General features: G+C 34.3%; 1 protein-coding gene across 1 annotated transcript; it reads right to left on the reverse strand.

The window, feature by feature from the left end:
* Window positions 1–300: 300 nt before the first annotated feature.
* Window positions 301–20,540, reverse strand: LOC117792945 (transmembrane and coiled-coil domains protein 2). Its single transcript, XM_034633285.1, has 10 exons — window positions 20,003–20,540; window positions 5,399–5,583; window positions 2,947–3,612; window positions 2,328–2,392; window positions 1,682–2,187; window positions 1,489–1,609; window positions 1,161–1,265; window positions 962–1,075; window positions 708–883; window positions 301–645 (listed from the first exon to the last, which is right to left on the reverse strand). The coding sequence occupies exons 2-10, from the start codon at window positions 5,535–5,537 to the stop codon at window positions 519–521; spliced, it is 2,019 nt and encodes a 672-aa protein (XP_034489176.1). The 5' UTR covers window positions 5,538–5,583; window positions 20,003–20,540; the 3' UTR covers window positions 301–518.
* Window positions 20,541–21,124: the final 584 nt, after the last annotated feature.

Raw genomic sequence — 21,124 nt, forward strand, 5'->3', positions numbered from 1 at the left:
TCCACATCACTTACCCCAAGTATATTACGATAATAATACAAATAGATTTGTGTTTCGTACAAATACAAACGTTTTATGTTGTTTTTATTATTTTTTAATGAATACAATAACTATCAATAGAGTTCATATAGTATTTAGATATACATAGTAATTTTATAGTATTGAGTAATGCACAGAAACTTGTCAGCATTGCAGTTATTAGACTAAACCTTTAGCAGATCTTTTACATAGAATTTCGCTATATGTATACATACGTATGTAGCTATGTGAATGTGGGTGTGTGTGCGATATCGTTTTCAGTTTTTTATTTGTTTGTACAACTTGTATTCATTTATGAACTTATGTATATATGTGAGTCGTTCATGTGATGCGCGTTTTGTCTTGTAACTAATTCGAATTTAAATTATTGCGTTCTTGTGTATTTATAAGCTATATACAAAATATGCACTTTTATTTAACTTAATACTAATAACATTAAGAGTCTACTAATCGAACATGGAGGCTTAGTCGCTAGCGTTTTACTTGACCACCAGCGACTGTTTGAGATGTCGCACCAGGCCTGCGCCTATATCCTGCACATCCGGCCATTGGCGTATCACAAATATGATGAAACAAATCGTCAGAAATGTGGTCAACACGCGAACCCTACAAATAAATGAAGAAGATGTATTATTTGCGTATACAAAATATATGTAGGCACCACTCACCTTGTTTTAAGAAATGGCATTATAATGCCAGCGGCTGTTGCCACCAATAGCAACACCACTTGCAATATCGTTAATACCACATTGATGAGTTTCACAACCAGAGCACGGGCATTTGAGTTATCGATGCCCTCGACGGTGACATATTGCTGCTGCGACATATGCTCCATTTTCGATATCTATACGGGATGAGAGGGTGTGTGTGTGTGTGTGTGTTATTAATTAATGTGTGTACGTGTGTGTGTATTTGAACTTACCCTTGTTTGACAATTCTCGAGCACTTCGTTGACGTCACGTAGTCTTTCATCGCTTTGGTATTGTACTTTCTCTTCCATGTCAGCAATTGTTTGCTTCAGATTCTCAATTTCATTCTGCAAAACAAAGAAATACAACAACGGCATTGCATATGGATAAGTCTGGGCAGTCGGTCAAGTTAACAAAGAGGCTTAAACGAACCTGATGCAATTCCGTCAAGTCATTGATTTGCTCTTCCAATCCCTCGGCACGATAGCGTTCACTTTCCAGAGTAGAGGTCAAATTGTTGAACTCCTTTTGGCTCGTCTGTACAGTAAAAATTTAGCATTAGTAGTGTACTTAATAAATTAGTGTAGACTTTTCAACTACTTTATCTTATCATTTCTGTTTTAAATTGAAGCTTTGATTTGAAGAATTGATTTTAATTAATTCATTAACTTTCAAATTGTTTGATTTGATTTTTAATACTAAATAATTTTTTGTGGACTGCTGTTAATTTAAGTTAAATAAATTAATATATTTTCTCTACCTCAAGACGTTCGATTCGCTCTTTAAGCTTATCGTTCTCAGCCTTACGCTCGGCCAGCTCGGTTAGCAGTGACTTTAGAACAATATGGTATTGGCTGGCGCCCGATTGACTCTTGCCAGAGCTGCAAATAAAAAAGGAGAAGATACAGGGTTATACACAAGTCATTCAGGTGGTTAACAAGTCCTTCACTTACCCAGCTGGTATGCTTTCGCTGGTGACGCTGCTGCATTCACTGCCATTGTCGCTGTTGAATTTTCCAGTGCCGCTGCCAGTGCCAGTGTTGTTGTTATTGTTGCCACCGCCAGAACCCGTTGAGGTACCCATTCCTGGCAGCTGCTGCAAACGTTCGCCGGCCGCACTCAGTGCATCCGGATTGGCCTGCATGCCTTGCAACTCGGCCTCACTCATTTGATTTATATTGTCGGCACTGCCAAATTTGTTCTTAATGAGATGCGCAAATTCGCGCGGCTTGGACATCACCGAACCGGAGAAGCCCGTGATGCCATCCCGGATATTCCCGCCCACATTGCGCAATCCTTGGCCCACGTCTCGCAACACTTCGCGCGGCTGTCGGTGCTGACTCTTTGTCTGATATTGATGATTCTGCAGATCCTTGGCCCGTTTTGTATAGTTGTCCAACTTTTTCTGCAGCTGCGAAATGCTGTGTGCGCTTTTCTGGTTTTTCTTCTCGAACACCGCCTGAAAGTAGACAATGAATTTGTTTTAATTTCGCATTTTCTTGTATTTTTTTTGTGGTTATTATTTACAACAACTTAAATTAAACTTATATGCTAACTTCTAATACAACCTAGTCAAAAGGTTTACTTTTGTTTATTTACCTTTATGCGTTGTAGTTGCTGTTTGTCGGCGCTGGCTGCGAGTTTCAGATACTCATTGACATTGTCTGAATGGAGATGAATAAATTGATAAGATTGACAATATTAGTTGATTGGAAATATCAAGACTAGACTTTAAAGATTTCTGATTAGTTTAAGGTGCTTGTAAGATAGCAGAACACTCATCCTTTGTAAAAATTTCATTATATTTTAAATAAAAAAAAAATAAAAAAAAAGACTTTAAAGATTACTTAAATGGCACTTAACGTAATGTTTATTAAAGCAAAGCGGTAATTATTTAATTTATGCTCCTCATTTTAAATTCACGTAAAGAAATTAGCTTGATTAGAAAATGTTTGTTCAATTGAATTTAAAAAATGCATTTAAAATTATATTGCGGAAGACCGTCACAAAATTTTAATCTGACAATTAATAAAACATAATATACAGGTTTTTTTCTCGTGAATTTTGGTGATGAGTGGTATATAATAAACAATTACAAATTTGTAAAGTTCATTTAAATATTAAAAGTCTGGTATTTAAGTTTTATTTATATTTTAATAATTTTTTACCCCAAAATGTATGCTATACAAATTGGCACTGCTCAGAATTCTTTACTCACCATCTCGGGCAGTTTGTTCCTGCCTAATGGACTCCTTGGTGCACTGTATTTTCGTATTGAGACGATCAATGGCCTGCACACTGGAGCTCCGTTCGTGAGTGTGTCGATGATGCAGCTTCTTGCTGCCATCAAACTCATCGGAGACAAAGGACGAGTAATAATCCTCATTGCCCGATAGACGAGAGTCTTCCAAGCCGCTGCCAGTGCCAGCGCTACCTCCACCACCTCCACCTCCACCACCACCACCGACAGTGACAACAAAATCGGACATATCAGCAGCGCCTATAAGGCCGCTATATGCGAGCAGACCGCCTTGATCGGAGCCATGTGTGCGTCGCTGTCGCTCACGGCTGCGTCGACGGTGGGTGGGGCTGTGGCTGCGAAAACCGCGCACTGCCACGCCCCCGGTGCTGCCAAGGCTGCCGGTCACCGTGTTGCCGCCGCTGTAGACAGCCGCCTGTGCAGCTGCCACTGTGATGGACGATGCCGACGAATTGCTATTGACTGTCGTCGACGCTGCCGACGTACTCGACGATGTTGCAATTGTTGTTGTTGTTGTGGTTGCTGCTGCTGCTGCTGTGGTTGTTGTCGATGTTGCTGTTGTGGCGACGGCTGCTGCTGCTCCTGCTGCTGTTGTTGTTGAGTCGCTGCTGCGCTCCCGGGACACTGGCGAATTGTGGCGCATAGAAAGTACAGTTAGTCAAATAATTGTTTTGACTTACAACAAAAAAATCACATATTTGTTCTCAATTAAAAAAAATAAAATAAAATATGGGTAGAACCAATTGAATGTCATTAACTTTTTAACTAATAAAACAAACCGAGTAATGATTTTTAACTTTTGCAATATAAATTATGTGATTTCTTTTATTTGTTTGTCAAAATATGTACTTTACTAACTGTATGTATTTAATATGTAGTTTATCTTCAACTTTTAGATCGATGAAAAAGCGAAAACACAGTTGCAGCAGACAATAACAACAATAACAATAAACAATTCAAACTAAAAATAATTTTAAAAAAGTCCAGTTTATTGTTGTTATAGTTTTGCTTTCGCTGCGGCGTTTGTAAGCTTTTATGCGCGAGTGTGTTTGTGTGTGTGCGAGTGGGTGTAAATGACAGTTAGACAGCTGTGCGTCAAACGAGACAGAGAGACAGAAAGAGAGAGAGAGAGAAGAAAAAATGTGTAGAATGAGTGAGAAAGCAGAAGCAGCAAATGCCAACGCGTTTTAATAGCGTTTTAAATCGCGCGGAAAGAAGAACGTAGAAAATTCAAGCAATGTTTGTTTAAATGTGTATGTGTGTGTAAATGTGTATTAAAGAATTTCTATTTATACGTATACCTACACTTTGTATGTGTATTTTGTATGTGTGGAGTCTATGTGAATAGTTGTAGTTGTTGGCGGTCAACGGTTACAAAGCTGTTTGAAGACACAAAAGAAAAGAAGAGAAACAAACGAAAACAAAACAAAGGGATAATCAACACAAAAGTTATAAAGTAAGGCAAACAATGATAAGCAGACAAATCTTACAAATATATATATGTATAACTATTTAATACATGTAAATAAATAAATTAAAACAAAGCAACAAATAAATATAGCAACAGATAAAGTTACAGATACTTTTCGCAAACAATTCAATGACAAGACAAATAAAACGCTTAAAAACACACAACTGAGAATTGCACTTTGTGAGCTTTTAATCCATTTTTGCATTTAACAAATGTTTTTTTTTGGCAGCTAGATCTCTCAAGCATTATCCAAAGAGCCAACAAAAATTTGGCCCAAAATTAGCTAAGCTGTTTAGCATTGTATAATTGACGAATCATTTAAATTGTTTGTATTCAGAAACTATTCTTCAAACTGAAGCTAACTTATCCCTTGCAATCAACTTAGTTTCGGAATGTTGAGCATTTAAAATTGTCTAGTATCATATTGAATCAAATTAAATTGGAAATTAAAAAGCATACATATTAGGGTTTTATTAGATTTGTATGAAATAGCCAAAATGTGTTCTATGATTATTTCTGTAAAATTAAATAAAAATTATAACTTTAACTATGTCTTAAGGGCTTTTCAAAGCAAAATATTTAAGAAAATATTAAATCATGGTGTAATGGTGTAATGCAATTTTGCATACTCTTTAATGAAAATATATATTTTTCATTAAATGTTTTTGGCTTGGACTTGAATCAATTTATGAAACGATTATAATAACTGTAGACAAGCGGAAATGCTAAAATGAGTGGTTATCACTCCTAGCAACATGAAAAGCCATGCACACAGATAAGCTATGTAGTTGATGAGCATTATGATCCAATTATAGGGCACGTGATTAAGCTATTAGACTACTGCAGGACTACAAGTTATCAGTGAAGAGTTTATGACACTGACTAAGATTACTAATAACAACAAATAAAGATTATGATTATGTTTATGATTATATTTACTTTGCTCGCTGCTTCGGCTTGCGGAGGGTGAGCGACTTGACCGTAAATTGGAGCTGGAACCGCGAGACGAGCGCAGTTTCTGCAGCGGCTGCAGCGTTAAATGATCCCGACCACTGGTCACCGTTTTTAACGAATCCATTATTGCATATTGCTGGCAAAGATCTCAAACAGTTGCCTCCCAATAGCTGCAATATACACAAACAAAAAAAAAAAAAACAAAAAAACAAAACGACATTAATAATTATTAATTATAATAAATTTAAACCCGTATTGTCATTGAGATTGCACTGAAAAGAGAAACAACAAAATCGAGGCGAGTCCAGAGTCGAAAGGTGAATCAACTTTTTCCTCGCTGATAATGATAATCCAAATCGCAATCATTGAAAACTATAAACTGGAGCATATGCCCAGCTGCCCAACAACATGTCATAATCTTTCAATGCGAACAATTATTGAAACATTTTATAAATTCTTTGCGTTTTTATGCCAAATATTTTTGGATTTGTTGGCTGAGTTAAAACATATGCCGTAGAAATAGAGAGGTTTGTTCAACAAATACTTGCAAATTGAATTCGATTAAATGCAAAGCTGATACGATATTGATAGAACATGTAAGCTATAAATAGTAATTCAGCTTTAAATTGTATCCAAATTTCCTACAAAAATGTATCATGATATTCATACTTTTGATATATAATAGTTTAATTGTAATCATACTAATGAGACTGTTTTAAATAGTACATTTTCAGTTTCGATTTACAGCTCTTTAAAACAATTGTTAGCTATTTACGGAACGCACCTCGCGGCAGGTGTAAGCATTGCTCGCGTTGTGTACACTCCACATGCATATATAGTATTTGTATATATAAAAAAATGAGTAAGACAACTCGATCAATACTTCCTCAATAGGCTGTCGTTAGTTGACGTTAAACATTCTGCGGCTGCTCAAGTGCCCCCTATCTCCCACACCGACCACAAACAATATACAATACACAGTACACAATACACAATCTATGTATATGGTACCCAATGCACCTGATAAGGACGTTCGTTATGTTCATGATAATGTGACTACATATTCAAACTTGCAGCCCTATATAGATCGCACCTCTAAATATTATAAATACATAACTCAAGTGCTGTGCATCGCATGCCGATGTGATGTTGAGAACGAGGACAGACTGCGATTCGATTCAATATACTGCGATGATGGCATACAAAGATAACAATTGTTTATTTTTGTTCGACTACAAATGTTTATATTCAAACTTTGTTGCTATTCACGCGCAATCATTTGCTTATTCTTTCTCTCACCCGCTTTTTTTCACTATCTCTATCGTTCTGGGTCTACAACACATGTTGCGGTTCCCAAAAATTAAACTTTGTCGGACATTGTATTGGCCCAAGTGGGCGGTTGAAAGGTTCTTCAATGCCAAGAAAAGCCAATTTAATTTTCATTTTAAATGAAGCTGAAAATGGTATTATGATCCTAAGAAAGCAGCTGAAACAACCTTTCGGAAATAAAATAAAAAACAACAATGTAGTTTTCTGCATCATTACAAATTCATTACTTTGAGATGCTCATAAAAATGTAAACTAAACTAGTTGGGATTAAAGGTCACTCTGCTTAGACTTGAGTTAAAATTGTAGACTTATTCTGCTAAAAACAACAACCTGCAATCATTAGTTTCGCTTTCTTAGCTAATTACTAACCTCGTTTCGGCATTTTCTTAAGACCTACCTCACATTAACAAATACCTGCCACAATCTGAAGTCTTCACTCCATTAAATTTCCCCTGTTTTCACATTGTTTTCTGGTGTTTTATTTTCGGTAATTTTCCATTTTGAACGACAAATCTCTTTAAGCTCTTTGGACTTAACGCACACAACACTCGACACTCACTTCAGTGGTTGGAAGTTTCCCGTTTATCGTTGCTTGTTGCAACCTCAATGCTCATCTGCAGTTGACTGCGCCCCAAACCGAGTTGCCACTGTGCACATGCTGTTGATGGGGCCAAAGTTTCACCTGCCTCTTTTTCCCCATCAACATTTTCTTTGTGTCCTCTTTTTTTTATATTTTTTCTTTCGGAGTTTTGTTGCTCATTTTAATCATTGCATTTTGTAACCGCCTTTTTTTTTATTGTTAAAATGTTTTATGTTGCTTTGTTGTTATTCACCTCTCGCCTCATTCGCTTTCTTCGTTGTTGTATAAAGTAAAAATACAAAACAACAGCAACAACAAAATATATTATAAAGAAAAGTATCTGTTTACAATGTTTGTATGTATAAAATTTGTGTTCAGGGTTATTGCACTCGGAGGCGTCGCACACGCGTTGTTGTCTCTCCGACGAGGTCTGAGGTTGAGGTGTACTATCTTGATAAGAAGACCTTGGTTGCGTTGCCTACTTTACTCAGCGATTCGGGCCCGATTAGCAAGTGCAAATGAACTCGATCCCCCAAAGAAGGCACAACACTAACAACAACAATTGCTTCCGTTTAAGTCTGACAATTTCTGTGTTTATCATTACAAAAAGCCAAAGTTCAGCCTGCAGCGAGACATTTGTAATCATTTTATTTGCATATGTACACATATATGTAAATGTAGATATACATGTAAGAATGTTGATTCGCATTTATTAGATTCAATTATGCGCCGTCACAGTCATTTGCTAATGAGTTGCGCAACGCGTCGTCATCTTAGGGTAGCTCTCAGCCACCCGAGACTTGTTGCCCGCAACATCGACAGCACATCAAGTTGTTGTTTTTTATTTCATTTTATATTTTTTTCTTATTCTCTTTATATAAGTACCAACCGTACTTTCAGTTACAATTTGCGAAGGTCGCGGCTGGCGGCGCTCTGACTGTGGCTGGTTTATAAATACAGAGAACCACACTAAATTATAAGTACCATTTGATCTATCATTAGAATTACAATGGCATAATGTGCGCAGCCAGTTTTATCGACTGAACCTCAACGAGGATGGGAAAATGTATCACTCAGCAATGTTGCTTTAAGACCTATTGTATATTTATTGACCAAGTTGTCAGATTAAAGTAGTTTCTCTTAGTATTAATTCTTTAAACGTCTCAAATATGGTGTTGAATTGTACGAAAAGACAAGCTACAGTTAAACCGAGTGCTGTGTAAAATGTTCTTCTAAAAGACATTTTTGGAAATGTCCAGGGCAATAAAAATTGATTTAGATAATATAATAAATATCACTAAAATAAAATATAATTTTATATACAAAATATTTAAAAAAAAATAAAGTTATTACTTTACAACAGATAGAGTTGAAGTCCTGATTGGTTGCTAGAACTGCCTGAAATCTGCACAGCCCCTTTAGATTTATTATTTCATATAATATCTAAGAAAATAAAATTAATATAAAATATTATTCTAGTCAAAAAGTTTTCTCTACTCAAATATTAAATTATGGCGCTTAGCAACTATTAAAACTTGACAAGTCAGCTTTATGTGTGTCTAGAAATAGAATCGTTAACAAATATTAAATTAAACATAAGTTTAAGACAACTCAAAACCATTAAGAGAGAATTTCTAAGATGAATGCTTAAAATACCTTTTGCAATGTGAAGCTAGAAAGTTCTTTTTGGAGAAATTTACCTTTTCTAAACTTTATAAGGCATTTAAGCAGAAACATTATGAGAAAGCAGATAAATTGCGACTAATAACTTTTATTGCCAGCAGTTGTAGTCAAGTTTGAACCTAAAAGTTAATTAAGTTTTGTGTTTACTCTTTCTACTTCGATTGGCCATGAAGATTGGCAAAAGTTGATTTCATTAAAAACACATCATTAATTCAAGCACACGGCCTACGTAAAAACAACAAAAACAACAAAGTTGTGGAATCTCTGGTGGTTAACTAAATTAAGCTAGGTCAGGCTTAAAGCCATGCATTGAACTTGGCTGACATGTACATGGTAAGTGTACTCGTATTTGCATGGAAAGCAGCTTTTACCAAAAGTCTTTCTCTCTCAACATTATGCAAAAATAATATTGCAAAGTTTTTAACAAAAGTTCAAGTTGATGTTACACTTTTTTAGTTGTTGTTGCTGTTGTTCTTATGTGGTTGTTACCTCAGCTCAAGCAGTAAATGACTTTATTGTTGTGTTTATTGTTGCAGGTGTTTAAAATGGCATCAAAGTGTTGAACGCAAAGCCAAAGCGACAGACACAATGACAACAGCAAGAAATACGACATCGTGGCATTCAAAAAGAGACGGAGAGGGGAAGAGCGAAATAAAAATAAATAGAGGCAACAATGTTAATTTTTATTGTGCTTGTCCCCTGTCGACTGTGTTCTCATTTTACCCTGTATGCCACAAGGCATGTACAGGGTACAATCAAGCGATATCTTTATAGACTTTAAACTCGTGGTATCAATAAGAAGCGGTTTACTCATCTCATCATCATCATTTATTTATCAAATAAACATACAGGAAGTTTACTAAATTTTATTAAGCACATAAAAGAGTGTTAATTATTTTGACTCTCATTTACTTTTCAATTGACAACTGGCAAAAAAAATAATATATATTAATAAGTATTATGAATTGGTATAACAGTTAGATATAACGTTGAATATATGAAAAACTTCCTGATACATTCTAACATTCGAATTTACATTCAACTACTGTACATTACTTTAGTATAAAAATCCAAATAAGTTTTATAATTTTTGTTAGAATCATGCTTTAGTTTAATTCCATCAAAGTTATTCAAAATTATTTTGCAGAGTATGTAGCAGTTATTTTAATTAAATTCTTTAAGAATTGACAATTTGCCAGAGGTTGTTGACGCTTTCGGGGAAAGCAGCTTTGCAGGTGTCCCGCCTGGATGTGATTCACGCAGTGGCAAAATAAAGTTGCGCAACAATTCGTTGATGGTCAAGATAAGCACTTGAAGCTATCAGAATTGATGAACGAAATAGCAGCCAATTCGATGTCGATATACCTTTTACCTAATATCTTAAACATATCACACGTTGTTTTGTTTATATTTTCATTTCAATTACGCATATTTCATTGATGAGCTTGCAATTGTTTTTTAATTACAATGTCTTCTTATCAGTCATAGATACTTTCTTTCTTTATTGGATACAAGAAGATAGTAGAAAAGTAATTAGGGAGTTACACGTCGCATATTTGTCATTTTCGTTTAGATAATAGAACTGAAATTGCAGCAATTTACGCTTTATGCTGACATAGATACTTATTCATACATTTACCTAGATACGCGATATCTTTAGCAATTAAAAAAGATCTGCGCACAAGACGTATTTACTGTATGAATCAGAAACAACAAAAACAGTTAATGAATCAGTGCTCGACTGGAAAAATTACTCCAAAACACCAAATATATTCTCCTAAGAATTTTTTTGAACCAAATTTGATATACAGATAAGCTATGCATATTCTTCAACATAAAATACAAGCTGTAACAATTTATAGTTGTCTGATTAGTTAGCATGTAATTTCCTTTAAAAAATAATAAATGATATCGCAATGAGTTTGCAATTTTCCAAGTAAGTCGTTAACGTTTATCCCTCAGCCATGTCAGGTAAAAATGTAATTTGAATTTGAGATTGACGAAATGTTTGCAAGCGGAAAAATTTCAAAACAGGTAAGATAAATGGCCAGCAGAATCATAAACTGCCTAATGACTAGGGACAAAGTCGGAAAAAAAAAAACACAGACAGAGAAATGAGGGAGAGAGTTATATAGTATATGCTATGCTATGATATTTGAGCTTGTTGATAAGTCCGCCAAATAAGATTAAATTGTCGACTCATGCATGAGTAAGCAAGCTGCGAAATGGATATAAATTAAATAATATTTTTATAACCCGTTTATTTATATTTTATGACGACAAACGAATTTAACAAATATTCTTATCATTTCTACCTGCGATTTTCATTTCATTGATCAAGACAAATCCATTAGGATTAAAGTTTGCTTTCAGATACTCTTCTAAGAACAAACCATTACCTGACCTTAATGGTTATTTCAATTTCTTATCTGGTCGTTGCATAAACACCTAACACACAATCGGACAGGTGGCTTAATTCCGTTCTGTAAAGAGGGAACCGATTGCCCGATTTATTGAACACTTTGGCATGAAGAAACCAAAATATATGTATATGTATGTATAAATACGTTTCATTCATTTGATTACGAGTTTGAATCAACAAAATTCATTGTTGTTGTTCGTTTTGAATGACAGAGTTGCACTGACTGTGACAGCGACTACGTGATATCGTGTTTCTGTTCTCGATTATGATTTAAGAATCCCCCGGTACAAACCCCTTCCTTGTTTGATTTATCGTATATTTATTTATTTTTTCTGCGCCATTTAAAACAATAAACTTCCTGTAAGCACTCGGCACATAGCTCAACAAAGACAGGCAACTATCTTGAGACTTGTATGGGCTTTTTATGCAGTTCCCTCCTACATCGCCTCCCCAGAGATAGCATTGCTATGCTTAAACAGATACCCGCAGTGACCACGCCGTCTAGCTGACTCGACAATTGGCTATAAATATGCGACGGTCAATCTAGCAGTAGTTGTCATTTACAATGATAAGCAACCAAATATTAAAAAGTTTATTTTAAGCTCTTAGTAATGGATACTATATGATTGCGGTAATTTCTGTCTGTTTTTCCTAACCCAATTAAACATAAAAAAAATACAACAAAAAATTAATTTTAAATTTAAAAACTAAAATTCTACAATTTTCTATTTTTTTTTAAGATTTACATTAAAGTTTTTTTACATTTTTTAAAATTTATTAACTTTAAATAAAAGATCAAATTATTAGTGAATGAATGAATGAATAATGAACATTCCCATTAAGAAGATTTGCTTTAATATTTTCTACAATTTTTCATCAATTGCTAAGCCTTTTGTTTCGTAATGACTTGACATTTCCTGATAAATTTTTGTATTGTTTTTATTAGATAAACATCAAATTGTTTAGCATATTTCTGACCAACTACAAACTACAAGCAACCCTCTTGGGTTGCGGCTCAGTCAGGTTTTGGCCAGGCAATTACTTCTATGACAGTTATTCAATGTGTTAGCCATGCTTCTAACCGGTTCGTTTCTGTTTGGTCTATTAGCGCAATTGGTTTGTGCCACATTCTTAAAAAGTTGCCAGCTGCTCTGGGTGGATGATGCTGCAATTCTCCATCACATCTGAACATTGTGTTGACCATTGGCCATAGCTCATGTCACGTTTCTGTTGGTTATGAGTTGTGCCACGTCCATTGGCCATGTGGGTGTTGTTTTTGCTATTTCTCTGTTTGCTGGGTTATATATCAGCATCATAAGCTCGTTGAAGTACGTGGTCTCCAAAACCTTGACCTCAGGTGTACATATACATATACATACGTGTTCATCTGTGTAGGTTTGTTTGCTTAAACGTTACAAGAGCCGTACAACGTATTGACCGTTTGGAATACTCATTCAATTTACCTACACAGAACTTGAATGCTGTAAAAGTCCACGTCGTAGTTGATGCCAAACTTGGCTGCCCAAAATCTAAACTCATTTCGTGTGGGTTTAGGTCTAACAGCCTGCTGTTGAATTTATATAGTTTCCTATATGCACAAAAAGTTGAGCGTCAGTTTAGCACCCAGTTTAAAAGCCAAACCAAGTTAAATCGGTTTCAGTTAAATTATGTTTTTTTATTGCATGCAATTAGTTAGCAACTTAAGCGTCTTTTTAGCACCAGTTGTAAAAGACTACTTTAATCTAACCTAACTATGTCAAAGTTATGAATTTCAGAGTGCAAGAGTTTAAAGTTTTGAATACTGAAATAAAGTTAATGATTTATAAAACTTTATAGAACTTATTAGCTTGAATTTATTTCATTTTAAAATGTTATTACGCTGATAACATAGCTCAAGACAATAAAAAGTAGATTACAAATTCTAATCACTTAAAAAAGATTCTTACATTTTTAAGACAACCATTTTAAAGTAGGGATAAAATAGAGAATGTACTCTAAAAATTTCCAATATTTTTGCTTTTAATTTTCTGGTTTAAAAAATTGCTCAACATGGCCTTCAATTTTTGTTATTATTTATCGTGTACGTATGGCTAATTGCTTTGAAAGCTAACAATATTATTAAGCGATTTAAAGCGAACTCAATGACGATTTGAGACGCCTTTTATGTGCCATTTCAAAGTCAGGCCCAAAACTGCGAAGACGTGTGGCCAATTTCATTGTTTATTTGTTGCAACGCACACAGTCACTCAAAGAGTGTATGTACACAATAAAATTGCACAATTTGCCGTGGATTTATTATCTGAAGCTAACTGTAAATGCGAAGAAAATGAAAATATAGTATGTAAGCAAATTATGCATAATTTTAAAACGCCTTCAAATTAAAAGAGGAAGAGAGAGAGAGGCCCGACATTGCATCATCAGCGGATGGCGGATTTTTTAATTGACTTTTGACAGGCGGGTCAATAACTTTTCGAAACATTTTATGTGTCACGACGTTTGACAACTGAGATGTTGAACAGCAGCAACAACAACAGCAGCGACAACAACAACGTATTGAAACTGACTCTGAACTTTGAGCTCGAGTTGAATTAGGTTGCAATGACAAAATTATTGGTTTTGTGGACTCTGTGCTAGAATTACCTAACCTCGTGATTCATGATGTTGACACACATGAAGTGTAGAATGTGGTTCTGGTTCTCAATTGTGTAATTTATTTATGTAGAACCCCTTATTTAAATAAACAAAGCAATTTAGTTAAAGATTATCGTAATTGCAAAACCACTGAACAATCAAGACAAAGAATTCTTTATATAGAAATTAAGGTTAACAAACGGAGATTTAAAGCGGAAGCTTAGCAATTCTTATGAAATAAAACAAGTCTATTCTTTATTTATTCCTTATCTAAATAAGACACAATTTATAAATTCTTTCTGTAGATAAAAAATTTCTAGTGGACTTTTGTCTTCTAAGAAAAAGTTCTTTACAAACGAAAGTAAAAATGATTCTTAATCTATTTATATTTCCTACTTTAAGCGAATCACTCAAATTCTTAAAAAAAAAATCAGAGCACAGTAATGTATAAATTAAGAATTATCAACCTAACAAAAATAGAATTTGGATCAAATCATAAAATTTTCTTGAGAAATTAATACTTAAGTCAGACATAATGAAGACGCAAATAGTTGCTAGATAATATCATTAAATTCATTTGAAAAATGTGAGCATACTTGATAGTTGCTTACGCATCTATAATAAGTATTTTGTCATTTGTGCACAATTATATTATATTTATTTATACAATTTTAGCACATGTTGAATTGAATTAAATGCAAGGAAAGACGCCCCATTTGCTTTGTCAGCTTTGTTTTCGCTGATACACCCAAAAAATATATATATAGGTATTCGGATAAAGGCATATTCATCGTGCAAAGATCAACCTGCTTAACATTTTTACACCGAATGCTCAATGAGTGACGCCGCGGCGTTGTCATCGTTTTGCCAGCGAAACCGCAAAAATCGACGACACGGTCCCCATCGCATGACTAAAATGCAAATATACTCGTAAATAACTAAACAAATACATAAATAAATACTTAAACAATAACAAACAAGTAAAAAGACGCAACTCGATTCTGTTCGACGAGAAGATACTCTATATGTAAACAAGAGCCGAGGGTATATTTGTCAATTTATCGATACTATTGATAAATGTAATAAACACATATTTATGTAGTATCTAAGCTATCTAGACGAATATTTAAGCACTTTATACTGACCTAATAATTGATACTGATTAATATTGTTAAATGATGTAGTGAAAATTTGAAAACTATCGATAGTTATCGAAGATCTTAAGCAGCCCTAATCTCTTAAGACTCTCCATTTATAATGCCCGTTTTTCGACTCACCTTGTGGTTACAGGGTATAATTTCGCTGCTGCGTATGAAATACGAATACAAATGAAACTTAGAAACCGGAAAATAAATAATAAAACACAAATTGAAAAAAGTCGCAAACTCAACATACACACTCATTTATGCTGCTCAATTTGCTCATTTTTCGACTAAAAACTAAAACGTAAACAAAGAAAAATCAAGGCAAGTTGGGACCCCCAATTGCCGCCTGAAATCTACGAGAAAATGACCAGGGAAGGGGGGTTGTAGAGCATGGAGGCGGAAACTGAAACAGAAACCACATTTCGCGAGCATTGGACCCCAAAATGAGATGATACGAAATGCTGATGCTGAATGAATCATACGAGTGAGGCCTGCTGTGAGAGTGTTGTTGTTGTTGTGTTTTTAGTTTGTCTTGTCAAAAGCTATTTACTACCCTTTCCATATGTCATTCTCTCGAGATGTGCAATAACAATGTGCTACAACAGAAGTGCTCGCATCCGAAAATCTACATTTATAAATCAGATAATCTATTTAATTTGCATAAGCATTATTTTTTAATTGAATGCTCTTATATCTATAAGCCCTGTAGTTATATTTGTAAACGGCGAGTTTAATGGTATTTGCAGGGTATCTTTATGTTGATTATTTTTTATTACAACTTTCTTTGACATCTTCTTAGTGGGGAAAAAAAGTCTTTAAGGCATCTGAGTGCTGTCTACAGCGTATTTGCTAGTTGGGCACACTTCTAATTTAGACACTTCTGTTTTGATTAAAACTTAAATTATTGATTGGCAGGCAGACAGCAGAGTCTTCCCCCTTTCAATTCAATCAACTTAAGTTGCGTCAGGCCACAGAACTACCCCCTTTGGGTATTGCGAAAGGTGAAAGTATTTTCACTTGTTGTAGTTGTTGTTGCTTGCTCGCTTATGTGTGTTTTACAAACTGTTTTCATTTTTTTAAAATTTTTTTTTATAATTTATATAATTTATTTGAGTGCATAAATGAGCAAAGGAAGTTGTTAAAGTTGAGTGGGGACAGTCTATTGTTGTGGTTGTTGTTTTTGTTGCTTAAAAGGTCAGTGTCAGTTTTTGGTCATTCCACACGTTGTTGCCTTCAAATTTCTATTATTTCTATGTTGTTGCTGTGTGAGAATTCTCTGTGTGGATGAGTCAGAATAGACAAAGTTTCAAACAGCAATTAAGATGGGATCACACACACACACACAAACACAAAAATACATTTAACGACTTGAAATGGAATACCTATTGCACTGTAATTTGAGTCATTTCTCGAGTCTCAAGCCTCATCTGTTAATTTGTAGCAAAGTAATGCTCGAAGCAAAGAAATAATCCAATAAGCAGCTTTCAATTGAATTTATTCAATGGCTTAAGTAATTTTGTATTACTTAAACAATTTATTGCTAAGAAAACTCTTGATCTTATGATAATGTGTTCGAGTATCTTTCACTTTTAAATCTTTCAATTATTATAGCTGTTAATAGATACTATTATCTATTTATGTATCGCTTCACAGCACTAAATACAACAATTTACAACTATCGATAACTCAAATTAACTTATCTGTAACTAATTATGTAATTTTCTGTAATTATATGTAAATTAATAAAGTAACTAAATTATTAACAATTTTTATCAAGCAGTAAAAATTTTACTATAAAAACTCAGTACTGAGTAAAATCAAATAAAAAAAATCTGACTAAAATAATTGGAAAGTTATCAAACTTAAATTGTATTTAAAATATTTGATTAAGTTTTGAAAACAGTTATGCTAGTTATTACTCAATTTGTAGCTCATTAAACTTGTTCCTAATAAGTGTTTCAAAATCTGAACAATATTGTTGATGTCATCTTTTACTGCTCTCAAATTCGTCTCAAAATACGGGCATACAGTGAGACCCACATTAACGCCACTTATGTTTTTAAGTGCACCATTAAATGTCAGATATCTTCTTATAATCTCCGCAAAAGTCGTACGACATTTGACATTCACTTTTTATAAGATTGAGCAAACCCGCATGGCCTTAAATTTGAATTGGAAACATTGTTCATAATCCGCTAAACATTATTTCAATCAATTTGATCAGAAACAATGTGACATTTAATTAAGCTTACCGAATTTATTATTGAACACGCCTTCAGTTTCGAGAAGAGGCAAGAGACCCGCCCTTTTTCAAAGGACCAGGCATATATCGGGCATTATGCAATATAATCGGAGCATAAAACCAAACAAAGTACCAAATATCACGCAAATATTTGCATATCTAATTAGTTAAATTTAATTTGGGTTTTCTGTTTTTTTTTTTTGTTGTGTTTCTTGTTTTTGCGCTATTTTGAATATTTTGCGTTTGTTGCTGTGTCTGCTGTTCGTAAAGCTTTTGTTCTTGCATTAAATTGTTATTGCCTTTTTGCCATTTTCATTTGTTTATTTGCGTTAAGTTTTCAGTTGTTTTCCTTGTTGTTGTTGTTGGGCGTGTGCCCAAAAAGCAAATAGAGAGCACCACAATAAATGAGGAAATGGGAAAAATGAGTGTGGCACATTGAAGAAAAAAGCGTACACGTGCTGCCCCAACTTCCAAAAAACAAAAGCAATAGCAACAACTTCAGCACAAACAACAACTATTGCGACCTAGCAACAGAGCAACACACCCAGATACAATTTTATATTTTGGTTTTTAGTTTAATGTGCGTATTTTTCGGCTTTTATTATCCCAAATTTAGGCAAATCTAAAAATATGAATTATATTTGAATAAAACATTTTGGAATTGGCAATAATTACAGGGTAATTATTAGCGAAGCGGCTCTCTCTTTCTAGAAAAGCATTCCATAAATAAATATAAGAATAAAAATTACAAATGTATGCAGTTAAAATACACTTCAATTACAGGGTATTCTTGGTTCTTATCGGAAAAATATTGAATACAGAAAATCCGCTCTTTATGAGACTGAGATAAGCACGCTGGTTGGCCGATTAGATTTCTTAGGTTATTCTCCTCTGGTTTTAGCTGGACACTGGCCATGTCATAAATTCAGGCCATATTGAATAAGGTGCTAATCACTTAGATAACGCCTAATTAATTGTTTCTGTATTTGGTTCAAATCTATTTTGGGTTTAACCGATAAGCTGTAACTTTTGCGTAAAATTACTCAAATGGACAATCAATAATTAAATGAAGGACGCCATTTATACTATAACTAAATAAAATCTGCAGGCTTAAGAACCCACATGTAGTTAAAAACATGACGAATGTTTCTGATTTTGCTACTGTTTTATTTTTATAAAATTATATAAATTTTATGGTTTTTTATATGGTAACCATAAAATGTATAAATCGGAATCTGTTACTTTGAGTTAATATAAGTAAAAAGAGAGTATCTAAACTTGTATCTAATTATCTGCTTTAGTTGCACTTTCAATAGTAAATTTATAACAATGTCGATACGTTGACAGTTTATAAATATTTATGATTAGCTTTATCTACGTAATTCTCACTTTTGTTGACCTTTGCTATCGAGCAGTTTGTCTCTTAGCAACAAAACAATTCGCGTTTCCGAATTAAATAATCGAATTAATGTCAGCAAAACGCATATATAACATAAAACATATATTTGCTCAGACTTTTACTTGTTCAATGAAATATTATGTTTGGTATAAACGAATATGTATGAGAGTGTATGTGTGTATTCCTGTGTTAATGGCCGCCAAAAACAACAGCAGAAAAAGAATAACATAAGAATTATCTTATAGTTGAGCGGAGGAAAGGCAGAGAGAGAGGAGAAAGGTAGGAGGAAGAGCATCATAAATAATTTCATCAGTTGTCAGAACGAGGAGAAGCAAATGCTCTCGGATTAGTTGAAGAGGGCAGAAGAGCAAACATACATACATATGTATGTGTGTATGTATAAATTAAATTTAAAAAATATGTACGAAAATTGGAATGCTCAGTCAGGCATTGACCAGAAATAGCAGCAGCCACTAGCGACAACAACAATAAATAATTCTGTTCACTTGCTTTTTTGTTGAATTTAATTCAATTGCAGACATGACATGATATTGCTACTGTTATTACTATTGCTGTTGTTGTTGTTGTTAATCTTGTAGTTGTAGATAAAACGGTGCCTGTCTCCAAGAACAACAACAATAGCAACAACTATAACAACAACGGAAGAGTAATCAAAAGAAAGCAAACTAAAGACGTATAGCAGGCATCTTCACACACTCACACACACATGCATACATATGCTACTTAGATATGTATGTATTTGAGAGAGCAAGTGCAGCTAATTGAATTGATTATGGTATGAGAGCTGGCGATTGTCCAATCTGAAGTCCACGGACTGTTGCTTTTTTCTCTATTGTGATGAATTAAATTGAAGTTGTTATTAACTGTAATTGTGGCGAGTAAAGAAATGCGGGGAGAGAATGAAACACGAGAGCAGCAGAGAGATCTGACAACAATAAAAAGTGCAGCGGATATTAAAACTAAACCAATACACACATACTCACACTCGCACTCACGCAAACGTGAACGTGTGCGTACAAGGCACGAAGTTTGTTGTGTATGTGTGCGTAGGTGTGGTTTTTTTAGCCTATGCACATATGTATATATGAATTACAAGTAAAGTAAAGCACCTATAAACAATATTCGACACGCACTCACCTTTGGTCCGTTGTGGTCTGGGTTTTAGTGTTGATTTGCTTTTGGCTGCATACAATTTCAACTGTGACGCCCTTTTTTTTGTTTGGCACACGAACAAGCAAAAGCACACACACACATGCACACTCACAAACACATAGGCAACATCAGAACAGAAATATTCATTTGTATATATGCTGGGTATATATTGGCATATACTTGATTATATATTAACAACTATTTGAAATTTTCACTCGTATATTAGATTTTCTCCTTTGATTTTCATTTGCACCTTCTTTTGACCGTTTTTCTTTGCGCTCAAACTTGTGCTCTGTGCGCATCACAAATTCTGCCGCACGATTACCAAATGTTAGCATAAAATACAATTAAATAAATCGTCTAGGTTGCGCATCGCGTCGTTTATTTAATCGCTATCTAACTGAAATAAGTTGCACTTTTCTTCTTAGTGCCAATTATTTATTTATTTTGCTTAACTGTTCGGAACATGCACACCTCTCGCCGCTAAAAATCAACACACACTAAAAAAAAAAACACGAAAGAAGTAGAGAAGTAGGGAAATATCGATGAAAGTATCGAGAAACACGAAAAGAAGAGTCACCGACAATATTGAAACGGGTGGCAGCCTTGTCCCCCAGAAAATAAATACCGATAGTTTGAACGTCCGGCAGCCATTCTATTCAATAAAAGTGCGAACAGCCGGCAACCCTCGAAAACGCGCGAACGATTTAAAAATTTAACAACACATTCTTTTACGCGTGCACTTTTGCATAGTTTTAGATAGCAAAACCTAGCTAATATTTATTAAAAATGGCCATATTTCCGGCTAATAGCATTTTAAAATTTTTCTAACAATCGAACTCTAAAAATAGCCAAAGCTAACTAAAAAATAGCTAAGTTGGCAACAGTGGCGCCCAAATACATATATTTAGTGTTAACAACACTCAAGCATCACCTCAAAAGCTGAGTGATATGTTACACATATTTGAATTTTGGTTTATTTTTTATAAATATGAACGGTAGAGTATATTAAAATGAAGCGGAAATATAGAAATGCATTTTAAAATTACCTTACCATATTCATTTGTTATTTTAATTTGTTATTATCATGCTTAACAGCAAACTGGT

Source organism: Drosophila innubila (assembly GCF_004354385.1).
Source record: "Drosophila innubila isolate TH190305 chromosome 3R unlocalized genomic scaffold, UK_Dinn_1.0 2_E_3R, whole genome shotgun sequence".
In the NCBI taxonomy this organism is placed as follows: Eukaryota; Metazoa; Arthropoda; class Insecta; order Diptera; family Drosophilidae; genus Drosophila; species Drosophila innubila.

What these genes read in the sequence shown, in the direction of transcription:
- LOC117792945 (XM_034633285.1), bottom strand. Translation starts at nt 5,537, where the DNA reads ATGGATTCGTTAAAAACGGTGACCAGTGGTCGGGATCATTTAACGCTG. An exon ending in AGCAACTACAACGCATAAAG is followed by an intron (nt 2,188 to 2,327) that starts GTAAATAAACAA and finishes GTCTACTTTCAG; the next exon opens with GCGGTGTTCGAGAAGAAAAA. An exon ending in AGCGAAAGCATACCAGCTGG is followed by an intron (nt 1,610 to 1,681) that starts GTAAGTGAAGGA and finishes TTTTATTTGCAG; the next exon opens with CTCTGGCAAGAGTCAATCGG.